Genomic DNA, 16424 nt, shown 5'->3' on the forward strand with positions numbered 1-16424 from the left:
AGAAAAAAAACAACAACTTCCAGAGATCCATGATTTTTAGTGTCAAGTTACTGTACCATACTCAGGTTCTGCAGCTATAAATTTAAACAAACCAAACAAAATCTCTATGCTCCTTTTTTAAATCCTTTGATGTGTATGGATGTACAATATTTTCTGAAGAACTAAGTGGGCCTTGAAATATAAGATTGTTGTCATTTTCTTATTGTTCTCACTGGATTCTGCTGCATCTCCCTTGCTTGAATGCTGAATTGAATTGCTACAGATTGTTTCAAAGCACAACAATCAATTTTGGTTCAAACTGGGTGGAAATACCTTACAAATTGCTGTCACACTTCAGTGAAGGGAAACGGCTTTAAGTCAAGTTGGGTCAGGGCTCTCTAGATACCTAATCTAAGCTTCATTACTGAGAGCAGAAGTAGCTGCTGGTCTTACACCACAAATAATTTTAATTATTGATCCATGCCCAGGGGTTGAACAGCCTATAACTCTCAAAAAGTATGTTTTTAAATCTGAAGCGTAAATCTTAACAAGGCTTTGTGTGAGTTTAGTGGAAGAAAAAAAAAACCCCTGGATTATTAAACAGTTTCTCTTTATTCTTTACTTGGATGTTTAAACCACCACATCTTCCCCAGCAAGGTGATTTTTCTTGTTGTTGGGTGTCAGTGAACACAGGCAGGCTGGGAACTGACACAAAATGAAATCATCCTCTCTGTGTACATTTTTATTACAAGGTGTGTCAAATACTTTACAAGGAGTAATTATAATTTATGTTTCTTTAATGAAGAAGCTCAGGTGTGATTGCCTCACCCATTTGCCTGAGATCACACAACAAACTGATGATGAAACTACCTACAAGCTTTTTGTGTCCTGGGATTACATTTAAATGTTTCAGCTTTGAGAATGGAAGGAAAAGGTGATTTGAACTGGTGAAAAAGGTGAACAGGAAAAGTCTTGCCCAGTTAGTGGAGGTGCCTGGGCTGGAGCCTTGTCTACTCCTTGCCTCACCTCGGGAGCTTGGCCAGCAAGGAGTGACAGCTCTGCCAGGGCTCCACATCCTCAGAGCCGAGAGCTGGCACGGGATGGGCGAGGGGATTCTCACGGGGAATGTGCCAGGCTGGGAGAGGCAGCAGGAGAGTCTCCTGGAGGAGTCTGAGGGGAGAGAGACCCCACCTGCATCTTCAGCATCCTCACCAGGGGAAGCTGAGGGGACACGTACCAATATCTCTGTCTTCACTCCTGTGACCAGTGACAGGACTCGAGGGAATGGCCTGAAGCTGTCAGGGAGGTTTGGGCGGGATATTAAGAAAAGATTGGTCCTCCCAGAGGGTGTTGGGCACTGCCCAGGCTCCCCAGGGAATAGTCCCAGCCCCAAGGCCGAGAGTTCCCGGAGCGTTTGGACAGTGCTCTAGGGATGCACAGGGTGGGATTGCTGGAGTGTGTGCAGGATCAGGAGCTGGACTGGATGGTGGACCCCTTCCAACTGGGGATCTTGAGAATAAAAAGACAAGCACGTCCTTGCACAAACCGGGGAGCGCAGTCACCCTCAGCCTGAGGGCGGAGAGGAAAGAACAAGAGCTCTCTGAGGGGCCGGCGCGTGAAGGGGAAACGGCTCCGCGTTCCCTCCCCCGAGGATCCACACGGCGGGGCCGGCATGAGGAGGACGATAACCCGCAGCCCGAAAAGAAGCCCAAAAAGAGCCGCGCTCAGACCGTGCCCGCCACTCGGACCGTGCCCGCTGCTCGCTCAGCCGGGCGCTGCGGCCGAGCCTTTCCCGCCGCTTTTCCCGCCGCCTTCCCTGCCCCTCCCTCACGGCCGCCGGCCCCGCCCCCTGCCGCGGGACCCCCGTTAGCCCCGCCCCCGCCGCGGGACCGCCCATTGGCTCCGCCCCGTGGCTCCTCCCCCAGCGGGCGGGGCCGCGGGGCCGCGCACGGGCACGGCGCGGGCGCCATGTTGGAGCGTCGCTGAGCGCGGGGTCTTGCTGTGAGCGCGGCCCGGTCTGCGCGGGACTGGGGCGGGGGAGCCGCGCGGAGCCGCGGGGGAATCGCCCGGGCGGATCATGGACGTCGAGAGGCTGCAGGAGGCGCTGAAAGGTGGCGGCGAGGCTGGCGGCGGGGGCTGGGGGAGCGGTGTCGCCGCGCGGAGGGGAAGACTGAGGTCCCTCAGACGCTGTGGGGGGAGCGCCCCTCGCTGAGGGCGATGGGTCCCCGCGCTGTGGGGAGGGGGCTGCTCGCTGGGGAGGGTCCCACAGAGTGGGGAGAGCCCGCGGGTCGCTGTGGGGAAGCGGAGGGCAGAGCCCCCGATCTCCCTACCCAACGACCCTCGGGGCTGCGTGAGGGGATCGGTGACTCTCGGGGCTCTCCGGCTGCCGCCCTGGACTCCCCGCTCTGGCCGCCCCTTCTCCCTCATTCCTCCCCCTTCCCCCGCATCCCGGCCCCTTCCCTCGCATCCCGGCCCAGCCCGGACCCGTCCCCTTCTCCCTCGCCAGCCCTCTCTGTTCTGGGCTCAGCCTGAGGAAATCGGTCTCTTTCTGTGCCGTAGCTGCTCACAAGAAGTTGCAAATCAACTTTTGCCACTCTGGTGCGTGCGGTTTCTCCGCAGGAAAAATAATAAGTGTTTCCCAGGGCTGGGAAGCTGGTGGAGTTCATGGGAACAGCCGGAGCATTGTGAGAACACAACAGTGTTTATGTGGGAGCTGTACTGATAGTTCAAGCAAATCGCTAATTATTGTGAATTTTTGTTCTGTCCCGTCTTCTTTTACCATTCTTTTTGTGTCGTTCTCATGCCAACAGATTTTGAGAAGAGAGGAAAGAAGGAAGTGTGTCCAATACTGGATCAGTTTCTTTGTCATGTTGCTAAGACTGGAGAGACGATGTAAGTGTGACTGTTTTGGTGGTCCTCAGTTGTGACTTAAAACAATTCTTGCATTTACGTCAATGCGATTTTACCAGGATTTTTTTTTTTGCCTGTAGGTTGCTTCAGCGAGCTGAATAAGCTTTCCTTAGGTCCCATTTAATTTTATATGGATTAATTTAGTCTGCTGATAGTTTGATCTAATGAGGAGAGACTTCTGGTATAGGCTTTGCTCTGGGGTGTCCGTCAGGTCTTACTGATCCTGCTCAGCACAATAAAAAAACCTGTTGCTTTCCCTGTAATTTTTAACAGAGATTCAGGTTTTGTAAGTGGCGAGTTCAGCTGCTGTCGCAACGCCTGCCGTACACTGTTGTATAACTGTGTTCGCAGTCTCTAATTGTGTTATTTACATAAAGATATCAGCCGCTCACATTGTTTCTCTCTGAGCTCTGTAACCATCCTGCGATTGTGTCAGGGCGCTGCCGGTGACGGGGCCGATCCGGAGGCGCTTTCGCAGCCGGGGTGCGCGGTTGTTCCGCCCGGAGCTGCCGCGGTTGTTCCCCCGGAGCTGCCGCGGTTGTTCCCCCGGCGGAGTTTCCCGGTGCCGCTCTCCTCTCCTCTCCCGGCGCTCCCCTGCCGCCCGGGAGCTGAGGGAGCCGCGCTCCTTGCAGGGATCGCCGTGCTGACTTCCTTGGGCTCACTATTTGGCAGGAAGGGGAAAGGCTTCCCCGGCTGCGCTGCCGTAGCGTGGCTCACTTTGTGGCGCCCAGGCTGTCTCCTTGTTTTTGAGGCCTAGTGCCAGACTACGGCTCCAGCAGGGGAGATTTGCTTTTGCGAGTGTTTTGTGATCAGCCAGTGACCGCAGGGGCTTTGTTTGAGTTTCTAGAGTCCCGCGAACTTGTAAGAGCTTTTGTAGCTTTTGGTGGTTTTTTTTTTTCTTTTTTTTTGGTAGCTTGCTAGTGCTGCTTGGATTAATGGTTTAGAAAGAAAAACAAGTTCTGAAATGTACTTTGCTCTTTGAATAGAAGGCTCATGCTCAGCAGACATACACAACTGTAATGCTTCATGTTTTGGGGTAGTGCTTATTATACAGAAAAAACTCACCACAGTAAGCCCATACTAAAAATATGCTTAAAATTTTTTCCCCATTCTGAGATATTTCTTCAGGTTTTTTTTTATTGTTTCTGCTACTATCATGCATAATCCAAACTAATTTTTAAAAAGTGATTCTATAGGGGCAAATTTTTGGGAAAATGATTTCCTCTCTGATTTTATTTTCATTTAGGAAATCTAGGTTTATTCTTTTTTTTATTTGTACAAATTTAAACATGAACTGGGGTCTGTCATTTAATGTACAGATCTTGCCTTCTATGTTTGCAGAGTTTTATTTTTGGTTCTTTTGAGGTCTGTGGCTCTTTTCAGCCTTCTTAAACCTTTCAGGTGCACTAAATCGTTTTTTAAAAGGTGTTGGATGTTAATATCAGAAGTGCCTAATATAATCTGGAGGTAGGCATGGAAATACTGTTTTATAATACTAAATTTGCTTCAGATTATCTAGCAAAGTCTGTATTTGTTCATCAAAGATGTGTGTTTGTTCACTGATGTGTTATGTGTGAAAATATCAGGGAAAAAATGAGTAAAAAAATTAAAATCTCCTGGGAATCACTCATGTGAAGATTGCCAACATGCCTTTTAAGAACTTAATGTACTTTTGAGCTGGTACAGCTTGACAACACAAGTCTTCTGGAATAGGCAGACCTACCAAATACATGCAAGTTTAAAATGCACTAGATAGTCTTTATTTTCCCTTATATAAAAATAACTTTGTGTAATACAATGAATCTAAACCAGCAGATACTTTGGAGTGAGAAGATAAAATACTATTTTGCCATGACATTTGTTGGGATTTTTACAAAGTTCAGAGTATAGCTTGAATAAAACAAGCAGTGAGGATGGTTTAGTCAGGGGTAATTACACCCGTGCTTTGCAGACTTGATTATTGAACAACAATGGATCTTACTCAGTCACAGCCTGTTCCTAATGTAACAAACAAAAAGTACTGAGGCAAATCAGGACAAGTGAAATGTGAAATATTTTTGTGTTCAGTTGTTAGTTCTGGGAGAGTTACATGGTCTTCATGGGGGTTCTGTCAGCTTTTTAACTTCATCATGAATTCTGATTTTTAGAGGATGAACTGCAGTCTGTATCCTGGGGTAAATGCTCTCATCCTCCATGTGTTTCCAGACAGGGTTGCAGCAGATCTTGGTGACTCAGTAAAATTAGTTTGAAAAGGTAGTAATGAAGTGAATTAAAGTGATGTTTGAGGTTCTCCTCCAAGCCTGATCACAGGCAGCTCACCCAGGTGAGGTCGCTGGGCGCCTCCCTGCCCCCACTTGTTCCAAAGTGCTTATTCATCTGAGGAGCTGCTGGGAGCAGGTAGGCGCAGGTCTGGGTGAGGCTCTGAGCTCCCTGGCAGTGCCCTGGCAGCAGCCTTGCCTGCTGCAGCCCCTGGGTCACTGTTCCACTTGGGCTGCTGAGGAGCCTGGGCAGGAGCTGCTCACGGGCCTGGCTCTTCAGGACAGGCTCAGTTCATTGATCCTCGTGTTCTGTCCTGGAGAGGTGGTGAAGGGGAGGAGCAAAGGGTGAGAGGTGATAAAGCCTCCACTGCTCCTGTGATAAGGCTCTCAGTGTCTGTATTGTAATTAGAGGTCTTTTTCACTTATGAGGGAGGTGTGGAACAAAAACATTGCTGATTTTGGTTCTGTTATCACTGTAAGCTTAGGTGTGTTATCAGTGCTGTGCGGTAAAGCCCTGATCATACAATGATGTGCATTCACTTCATCTTTTTGAAGTTTTCCTCTTGTGCAGAGTTAACCATTCACTTAATTGCTGGTGAGATTATGGCCTGCATTTACAGGAGCCAGTCTAAACTGCCTTGATTAGAGGTGACAGAAGCAAAAGTCTGATTGCTTGGCTACTATGAAATATTTTTGTTTTTTAACAGTTGCCATGGTAAGACTCAGCCTTAGGTGGAACATAATATAAAGTTTGTTGTTCAACCTTTTTAAAGTTGTCTTGAATCTTAGGAATTTTTTTCTTCTTTTCAGAGTAACATGCTCCTCAATGAACCTGACTTTTTACTGAGATGCTAACTGGAATTTCCTTTGTGAGACCAAGTACAGTCAGGGAAGTTTGTTACAACCTCCTTGTCTCCAGTTTGTACCAGATCAGTGTGACTTGCAGCACTGAGGAAAGTGAAGAGGGAGGAAATTTGTTAGTCCTGATACTTAGCTGTGTCTGAAAGACCTCTAGAAACAGGATGAGGTTTTGTGTTCTTTTTTTTTGGTAAGAAATCCACTTATCTATTTTTTCTGAAGTAGAAAGAGCTTTAAAGGATGGTATAGAAATCAGAGCATTGCAGTTCTAGAAGTAAAATGCAACAGTGACATTTTTTTCTTGTTTCTGAAGAATTCTTAAAGATAGTTATGAAGATCACTTCTCAATTGTGATCTTGTGTCCTGTGTTTAAGATGTTTTCTTTTACCTCTTAGGAAATTGTCTTGGGTTTAGAACCACTCTGTCCCTTCAATAGCAAAAATGTTTTAAAACCATTTATTTAGGTACTTCACCAAGAAAATCTAATGTGTTGGACTGGAAAGGAAAACTAGATTTTTCTAAAGTGGAAAATAAAACTTTGAAAACTAAAGCAATCAAAAATTTTATGTTGGTTTTTTATGCATTTCCCTCACTCTTGCCCTGGGGCAGGGAACCTATAAAGTGCAGTTTTAATGGCTTACTGTAGTGGGAAGTATAATGCAGAAGCTTACTGCCAGTGAAGGAATCCAGAAAGTGGTGAAGTACCAAAATCTGGAGCAGTGCAGTTTGTAGGCAGGAGTGATTAATGGTAAAATCCTTCTGGGCCTAAGCAGAGAGCACTGCCCAGGACGTGATGCAGTTACACTGGTTCTTCCCCTCAGTGCAGCTTAAACATCCATTAAAATACATTCTGGTTTTATTTCTTCCTGTAATGAAATTCTTTTGGAAGCTCTGAAATGTTTATTTGAACCTCATCTGGGCCTGAAAACAGAAATTGTTTCTTTGCATGTTTCATGGAGGGCCAACATAAGTGGGTGTTGCAGAGTTTCTTGAACCAGGTTTAATTCATGTGATTGTAGGACACATCTGGACATTGGTGCTGTCATCATAGACTAGTTGGAAGTGACTTGTGGAGGTGATCCAGGCAGATCCTGTGCCCAAGGAGAGCTAATTCCAAAGTTAAATAAAATGGATTAGGGCTTTGTGCAGCATTTCTGAAAATCTCCAGCCACGGCAATTCCATACCCTCAGTTTGGCTCCGTTTTACTGCTTAACCATGTGCACTGGGAAGAGCATTTCCATGGAGCATCCTGGGCCCTCAGAAAGGAGCCTGTTTCCATCTCCCTGGCTGCAGCTGGCCCTTCCCTGTGGCACTCAGCAGCTGGATTCCACCAGCAGAGCCCGTGTTGCTCACAGCAGGGCTGGCAGAGCTCGGCTCCCTGACCAGTACAGGGGTGCCCTGCTGGGCCTGAGCACCAGAGCTCGGCTCCCCCAGCCAGTACAGGGGTGCCCTGAGCACCAGAGCTCGGCTCCCCCAGCCAGCACAGGGGTGCCCTGAGCACCAGAGCTCGGCTCCCTGACCAGCACAGGGGTGCCCTGAGCACCAGAGCTCGGCTCTCCAGCCAGTACAGGGGTGCCCTGAGCACCAGAGCTCGGCTCCCTGACCAGCACAGGGGTGCCCTGAGCACCAGAGCTCGGCTCTCCAGCCAGTACAGGGGGGCCCTGAGCACCAGAGCTCGGCTCCCTGACCAGTACAGGGGTGCCCTGAGCACCAGAGCTCGGCTCCCTGACCAGTACAGGGGTGCCCTGAGCACCAGAGCTCGGCTCCCCCAGCCAGCACAGGGGTGCCCTGAGCACCAGAGCTCGGCTCCCTGACCAGTACAGGGGTGCCCTGAGCACCAGAGCTCGGCTCCCCCAGGCCAGCACAGGGGTGCCCTGAGCACCAGAGCTCGGCTCTCCAGCCAGTACAGGGGTGCCCTGAGCACCAGAGCTCGGCTCCCCCAGCCAGCACAGGGGTGCCCTGAGCACCAGAGCTCGGCTCTCCAGCCAGCACAGGGGGTGCCCTGAGCACCAGAGCTCGGCTCCCAGCCAGCACAGGGGTCCCTGCCGGGCTCTGAGCCCCGCCTGTGGCACTGGGCGTGGCCGGCCTTTGGCACCGCAGGCGCTGCAGCGGAGCCGGGGCTGCCTTGGGGCTGCAGCTTCGCTTTGCTCAGGGTGAACTGAGTGAGCGTTCTCTGGTCCTCCCTCCTCGGCAGCCGTCAGGTGGATCAGGGATGATTTGCCTTTGGTAAATTACATAACTGTAAATGTAAGTTACGTAACTGCAGCTCCACCAAAGATAATGGCAAAAATACTTTTGACCTTTTGATGCTGTTTCATGTATTTATGTAGCAGAGAACTTTTTTCTTATTACACTTTAAAGCTTTTTTTGAATCAGTTTAACTTTCCTATTTGTTTATTAGGGCAGTGAAATAGTTTGTTTACTAGGAGAGGTAAATGAAGATACAGTAGCCATGAATTCGTACAAGAACAAGTTTGCATCTCAGTTTAAGCGTTTTAACTATGTACTGTGAAGGCTTGTGTAATATCCTTTCTCTTGTTACAAATGTATAGATTTTTTTAGCCATATGTTCTCTGGCTTATTTCACATGCTTAAATTTAAATCTATTTTTTCCTTTAACTATGTTCTCTGCTTTTATTCAGTGAGCATTTGTCTTGCTCAATATGTGTGCTCTAGCATTTTTTCTGATTTCGGACTTACTTTCTGGAAATCTTAATGCCTATTTGGGGAATGTAATTCCTTATGATTTTTTAAAAAACATGAAATAAAACAATTCTCAGGTTTCTGTTGTAATAAGCACAATCCTGTTTTTCTGAAAGCAGTTTCTGTGTGCCTTTGATTGTGTAAGCCTGTTCCATTTCCATGATCTCAGTAAAGCAAGAGATGTAAGTAAACTTCCTTGCATTGTTGTGCACTATTACTCCTCAATAACTCCATTCCATTCAGCATCTGGAATTACCCCCTACTAATTCCCATTCCACTGATGTCTGGAAAGGAGAGGAATCTTTGGTCAGAAAGCCTGCTGATGTACCTTTGTCAACACTAATTTAGCTTCCTTGTTCTTTTACCTCTATTATAAAAAAAATTTCTGTCTGTGTGAATTGTGTGGCTGCAGTATTTGAGAGCAGTATCAATGAAATCACTTGCTGCTTTGGGAAGCACACACTGTTGTAGTGTTTTATTTTAAGTGCTGCCACTTCATATCTGTTGGGAGTGGAGTTTACAGTGTAAAGGTCAGACTTCAACTGCCATTGTAAAATGTGTGTGATGAACTGAGCCTAATAAACATTGGTCTCTCTATGGAACACGTGTAAGGAAAGGCTGAAAGCAAACTGTGATTGCAGCACTGAGGTTTTTGGAGTGATTGGACTGTTTTAATCACAAATGGAGCTGTTTGCCCTTTCAGATTTGCAGTGTTAGTGTGCCTTCCTTCCCTGTTGCTATACACAGTTCTTGTGAGCACATTTCCTGATAATCTTTTTGGCAGCCAGTCCATGTCACTTTGCACAGGAAACCCCCCACCATGCATTCTCTGGTAGTTCCTGCAGCTGCATGTGTTTCTGGTGATCACTTTTACTTGTATTCTGTGCTCATCCTTCTCCTCAAGCTCACTTCTCTGCCTTGCTTGATGGGATTTGTTGTCACCCTCAGGGTTTCTCCTGGTTTGTACCTTCACCTTTCAGTGACATTGCTGTAGTGGCTGCCTCAGTGTGACCCCTGATACTTTCCAGTGGGCCTCAAATCTCTGTTCTGTGGGGGCTGTACTTGTTAATATTTCATCTGAAGGACTTTCCCAGGCATTTGGGTCTTGTTCACTCTATTTTACACTTCTCTGTGGCAAGGATGTTTTTCTATTTTGACTTTGTAATTGGTGAGCCTTGATCCCTCTTCCTGTGTGAAGCTTTTGGCAAGGTTTGTGCCTGGTGGCACCTGGAGGAAAGAACAGGGCAATAGTGCCCACAGAAGGAGGGGTACAAACAGTCTGGTTGGCTTGGGGAAGGTGGATTCTCAATTTGTGGATAAACCAGACTGATGCTGCTGTTCCACAAAGCTGATACATGTCTGGCAGGTCTCAGCTTTAGAAATAAAGCTCCTTGAAGACAATGACAAAATTTCCATGATGCCAATACCTGGTGATGCTTGGCTTGAAGTGGCAGGGGAGTGTGATGATGCACAAACCCCTAATGCCTGTGGGTTAGGGCAGTGAGGGAGGGCACACCTTGGCATGCCAAGCTCAGCATGTGCCAGCTGAGCTGCCTTGTGGAGGAGCCACTTGGGTGGCTTTTGTTTCTGGTTTGGAAGGAATCAGTAAGCAGTGCAATTTCCTTGGTGCCAGCAGAACTGCTGTGAGAGCTGAGTGGGGCCTGTGGGGTTCTGGGGCACTGCATCAGGTGCCAGGCACAGGGACTCCCTGCAGCAGAGATCCAGCAGGGGCTGCACAGGGTGCATTTCCCTGATCTGCTCTCCCAGCTTTATTGCTTGACACCATAAACATCTGATCATGTTATGGTAGTGTGGCTGCAGCTCCTCCAACAGTGACAGCCACACTGTTCTTGTATGGATTTGGTTATTCTGGTGATACCTGAAGCAACATTGCTGTCCTGTATTGCCTTCTACTCTGCTACAAGGAAGTTCATTTTTGAATGAAGAATGTTGTAATCTTGTACTTTTTTGTTCTGTGGTCAGTGTTTGACTTTAAAGTAAAAGAAAACGAAAGGTACTTGGGTTTGGTTTTAGATAACTGTGTTCACAGATGTACTTCTTAGAAAACTTTGGCCTGAAATTTTGTTTCTGTTCTGTGGGACAGCTATATTCTGTTAGAGTCAGCTGAATATTTATCAGCAGAGATTAGAATTAGTCCCTTGATGATTACAGATAGTGCTTTAATGTCTTCTTCAGCTGCTTGTTTCCATAACTAAGTCTTAATCTTTGTTGTTCCTGGCAAGAGCAGTGGATATTTGCAAGCAGCAGAGGTGAACACTCTCACTACTGAAGTAGTTGTAGTTCCAATGTCTGACAGTTCCCTGGTTCTGGAAGGAGCTCACTGTGCTCCCAAGGAGAGCAAAGGCTGGATTTAGGCTGACAACAATCAGTGAAAATGGAAAAACACCTCCTGTGCTTGTGGGAAATACCAGTTTTTCCTCCTTTGAACTCTTCAATATATTTTTAATTAAAGTGAAAGGTAACATGAGGTAAAACCTGCTGCAGATAAAATGTGAGTGTTTAATTTTACATGAGTTATCAGGTGAAAGGGAACAGGACGCTCCCCCAGGACGAGGCTTTGCCAGTGTTCTCCCAGCAGGAGCACACTGCAGCACGGCTCAGTGTTCCAGGAAAGTCACCCTACAGCAGCACCTCAGCTTGGAAATTGTTTAGAAACACTCAGAAAGGATCTAGCACTTGTTTAAGGCTTTGATTTGATGTTAGGCTGAGGTGTTTGCTTGCCAGAAGCCACTCTCCATTGGTGTTCAGGGGGTTTTACAGTGTAAATTTCTTGTCATTGTTTGGAATTTCCCCTGTTAATCTGCACTGTGTGAATGGTGAAAATAGCAGCACTGTGCAAAATCATTATACTAAAATGAATTGCATCAAAAAACTGTTGAAGCACAACAAATAGAAAAATAGGTTTCAAATACAAGGAATCTTTGACACAAGAGTGGAATTAGGTGAAATATGTTCTTTTACCTGATAAATGAGTGCTGCTGCTTAAAGAAATGGCTTAGCTCCCTACTAGTCACATCACACACCTTCCTCAGCCTTATCTGCAGCATTAATTCTGTGGTTAGATCAGTGATCTGCCTCACCTCCCTGTGTGTGGGATCACAGGAACGTGTGGGAGCAGCAGAACAGCCTTGCCCCTTTTGGTGTAGACAGAGGACAGGCTTGAGTGTCTGGTGGGCCAGCACCCCCCTGCCCTGCCCTGGGATGGGATCCCTGTGGGAACCTCAGCATGGCTCAGGATTTTTATCTCCCTCTTACTGGGAGTTCAGTGCTGCAGCTTTTTATCCCAGAAATGGTCAGTGGTATTTCCTGAAAAAGTTGAAAGTACACCTGTTTAAGAAGCAATCTGTTTCTGTCTTAAATAATGAAAGAGTAATTCCTGTATGAAAGCTAACATGTCAAATGGCAACAGGTTTGGGTTTTTTCATTTGCTGGTCTCAAAATGCTGGGAATTGTGTTTTACAGGCAGTTGTTAAAATTTTTAACTTGTGCACCCTTTTTGTATAATTGTGTATGTCCAGGTATCCTTGTTTACAGCCACTGAATAGATCTCAAATTTGGGTGTGCTGGATAAGGTTAGGATTGAATCAAAACCATGAAAAGGTGGAGGGAGTGGGAGTAGAACAGAGACACCCGAGGGAAGAGCTGAGCGTGGCCTTGGTGCCGTTTTCCACAGGCCTGCAGTCCTTGGGTGTCCTGGGCTGTGGAGGGGATCCCTGGGTGCTGCTGCCAGGGAGGGGACAGGACGGGATGGGGGAAAGGACAGGACAGAGTGCCCGGGCAGGGGGACAGGACAGGACAGAGTGCCGGGCAGGGGACAGCACAGCACAGGACAGAGTGCCCGGGCAGGGACAGCGCAGCACAGCACAGAGTGCCCGGGCAGGGGGACAGGACAGCACAGAGTGCCTGGGCAGGGGGACAGGACAGAGTGCCGGGCAGGGGGACAGCACAGGACAGAGTGCCCGGGCAGGGGACAGGACAGGACAGAGTGCCCGGGCAGGGGGACAGGACAGCACAGAGTGCCCGGGCAGGGGACAGGACAGGACGGAGTGCCCGGGCAGGGGGACAGGACAGGACAGAGTGCCCGGGCAGGGGGACAGGACAGAGTGCCCGGGCAGGGGGACAGGACAGAGTGCCCGGGCAGGGGGACAGGACAGAGTGCCCGGGCAGGGGACAGCACAGCACAGGACAGAGTGCCCGGGCAGGGGGACAGGACAGCACAGCACAGAGTGCCCGGGCAGGGGGACAGGACAGCACAGCACAGAGTGCCCGGGCAGGGGACAGGACAGCACAGAGTGCCCGGGCAGGGGGACAGGACAGCACAGCACAGAGTGCCCGGGCAGGGGACAGCACAGCACAGGACAGAGTGCCCGGGCAGGGACAGCGCAGCACAGGACAGAGTGCCCGGGCAGGGGGACAGGACAGCACAGCACAGAGTGCCCGGCAGGCTCCCGGCGCTGCCTCCCCGCCGCCGCTCTTTGCACAGCCCGGGCGAAGGGGCCGCGCTGGGGCCGCTCCTGCCTGCCCTGGGCTCTGCTCCCTGCTGGCAGCCGCGGGCTGTGCACCAAGGCCGTGCTGCAAAGTTCGCTGCCTTGCAAGGGCTTTGAGCGGGTATGTGATTGCTGAGTGCACTTCATTTTCTCTGCCTTTGCACTTTCCAAATAGTTCTGGAGATCCCATTGATTGACCAGAATAGCGAAGGAATTCACTTGTTTTGGACGAAACTTTAATTTTGCCTTTGACAGCCTGGGGACATTACTGTGTATTAGAGTATATCTTCATCTCCTATGAGCTCTAGAACAAGACACAAAAGAAAAGAAACAATTACTAAAGTTGGCAAATCACTTCAAAACACCTGTTTCCTACTAGCAGGTGTCTGTCGGACTGTCATCTAAGTCAGCAAAAATTGGAGGGGCAAAGGTAACAGCAGTGACTGACATCTCTTGTTCCATGATGTGACTCCCTCAGAGGTTTCCTCTGGTTCTTTCCTTGTGTGTTCTGAGGACATTGCCTTAAAATCAGTTTAGCTGGACATTAAATGTTTGCATCCTAAATATACTAATTTGGTGGGGGTATTTCTGTTTTGTGCTGGTTCTTTGTTTGTTTGTTTTTAAATTTCTGCTTGTCAGAGAGCCAGTAGTGGGAGAAGTGTGGAGAGGGAACTATTTCCTTTTATTAAGTTCTGATATTTCTTTTATGGCCTGTTCAATGAACAGAATCAATAGTAGATCCACTTTGGTTTCATTTTATGTTCTGTGTGGTATTCAGCATCTCTCCAAAACAGATGGCATCCTTTTAAAATTTAAATCAAGTAATTTTGTAATGAACTTAAACACTGTGAAATCTGAAGACAGACATCCCACCAGGACTCCTGGGACTCTTCATGTTTTAAGTACATAGCTGGGTCTCTGGAAGCTTAACATCTCTTCAATATAATGTTTTTCTTAATTAAACCTCTAATCTGTAAGGCAATTCCAGAAAGATTTATGGAACAACTGCAGTACTTTCATTTTTGGAGTTAGCCTTGTTTCAGGCACTCTGAATTCTTCCTCCATTCTTCAGTCAATTTTAGGTTTTGTCCTGCTTTGCTTCAGTAAGTCTTACTGGAGTTTGAACCTTAAAATCTGCAGAGTTTGTCTAAAGTGGATGAGCCATATGCACTCCCCCAGGGCTGTGTCTGATGTTTTATGTCAGTTGTTAAAAGGGACATGAGTAAATCAGTGGAGTTGCCTTCTGCACTCCTGGAGACTTGGCAGCCCAGCCTCCAATTTTACAGCAAAGCCTTGCAGTGCTAAATACAGGAGAGGGAGCCATGTCATTTGTTCAACATGGATTGTTTTCCCTTAAAAATAGTAGGGATTTTTATCTTTGTTTTGGGTTTGCCCAAACAACTTTGTTAAATATTTTTGCTCTTTTTGTTGATACCTTATCTCCCTATGACTATAACAAGTGCCCAGAGAATCAAGTATGAAAACTTGTCCAGTGGTCAGAAGAAAATACCAGTTAATTCTGTGACACACAGCAGTGCAGATACTGAGCTGGTCTCCTCCTCCCCAGTGACCATTGTGGCAAGACAGAAAGCTGCTTTCACAGTTTCTCCAGGACAAGCATTTTGCATGAGCAGGGAGATAAGGGAATGGGGGGATGTCTTTTACACCCTGGGAATGAGATGATCAGATTATTTCCATGTAAAATTCAATTTTGTTTGGATATGCATGTTTGAAAGGATGAATCCTATGCAAATCATGTTAGCAGAGACACAGTCATTCCTTGCAAGCAACTTTCTGCTACTAATTCTTTGAAATCAGAGCATTGCATCAGATTTTGCCCTGCTTTGTGTCTGAGGTGGCCTGTTCCCTGCTGAGGTTCTGTTCAGCAAGTAGAATTGGTGCATTTCTAAACTTGGTTGATGTTGCTTGGCAAATTCTGTTGATCTGTAGTAATGGATTAGTTCCAAGAGCAAATCATGTAATTCAAGTACAGGTGTGAAATAGATTGATTGCTGTTACTAGAGAACAGAGCTATTTAGGGTTGTGTTCTTCCATGACTCTGCTCTGACAGTGTTAGATTGTGTCTAAATTAATCTCTCTTCTTTTTGTTGTTGTATTTTATTATTCTCCTCTGTGCAGTGGAGATATTTTTGCTGCTTCATCTACTCTCAGTGACTCAGTGTTACTGTTTCATGTTCTGACTCTGGAGTTCCCCATCCCTCCTTTGTGGCTTTTCTCTTAGAGTTGAAGTTTCTTGTCTTCATCTACTAATTTTGATCCCATTCTGGGGTTTTGTTAGTTATGTGTGAGATTTTTGGAAAAAAATAATTTTATTAGCAATTTTTTGCATAGCCTGTCATTTAATTTAATCCCTTGTGGCTCATTTCATGTCTCATGTCTTCCCTCACCCTTTCCTAGCCTTTTGTCACCTTGTCTCTCTAATTATATGTAAATCTTCTCCAAACTTGCTGATGTTCTTTGTAGGATTGGCTGTTTGGTCAGGTGCTCTCTGCTTTCCTGATGGACTTTGAAAATACAGCTGAGTGTCTTCAAACACTGAAATCTTTCATCCATTTTTCTCTTCTGTTTCTAATGCTCAATGAAAGTGCCAGGTCAGGGACTGCACTGGGGTGTTAAACATCTTCTCATACCTTGAGGCACATTTTTACCATGTATCAAATGTTTAAGTAAGGTAGAAAGACTGAATTTGTTGGACTCTGTTGCTTGACTTTTAAAGGTGCTTTTTTAAAACCAGTGAAATTTTTGAGTTAAACTACCAACATTTGTGTCTGCCCTGGGAACATTTGGATTGGGTGGTGTCTGTATGGATACAAGCTGTAGTTCTGCAGGGCTGGGATTGATTGTTCCTCTTCAGCCATTCCTTGACTTTGACTTTTTTTTTTTTTTTTTTTTTGTTAGGGGATTTTTACTTGAAATCAGTTTCTTCCTCTTGGTTTTTTGTATGCCAGGGCAAATCATTGAGGTTGATGAAGGGGAGGATGGTGCAGAATCTTCCCTTTGGAGGGAAGCAGAGGACTCTCATGATGAGCTGACATTTTTTCCTAAATTTTTTGGAGCATGTGTGGAACTCCAGGCTCATTAGCCCAGGAGAGCTCTTTGTGCAGGTACATTTACACAGGGTGACCCAGATATTGTAGTGAAAGGTGCCTTGATGTACAGAAAATGTATAGAACTACAAAGCCATCA

General features: G+C 47.0%; 1 protein-coding gene across 1 annotated transcript in view; it reads left to right on the forward strand.

Moving 5' to 3' along the window:
- Positions 1-1967: 1967 nt before the first annotated feature.
- PPP4R2 (protein phosphatase 4 regulatory subunit 2) overlaps positions 1968-16424 on the forward strand; it is a 28167-nt gene continuing 13710 nt past the window's right edge. The window contains exons 1-2 of the mRNA XM_063165030.1: positions 1968-2090; positions 2790-2871. Coding sequence (XP_063021100.1) covers positions 2057-2090; positions 2790-2871 — 116 coding nt within the window. The 5' untranslated portion in view covers positions 1968-2056. The remainder of the gene's footprint in view (positions 2091-2789; positions 2872-16424) is intronic.

Source organism: Melospiza melodia, chromosome 10, assembly GCF_035770615.1.
Source record: "Melospiza melodia melodia isolate bMelMel2 chromosome 10, bMelMel2.pri, whole genome shotgun sequence".
NCBI lineage: Eukaryota > Metazoa > Chordata > Aves > Passeriformes > Passerellidae > Melospiza > Melospiza melodia.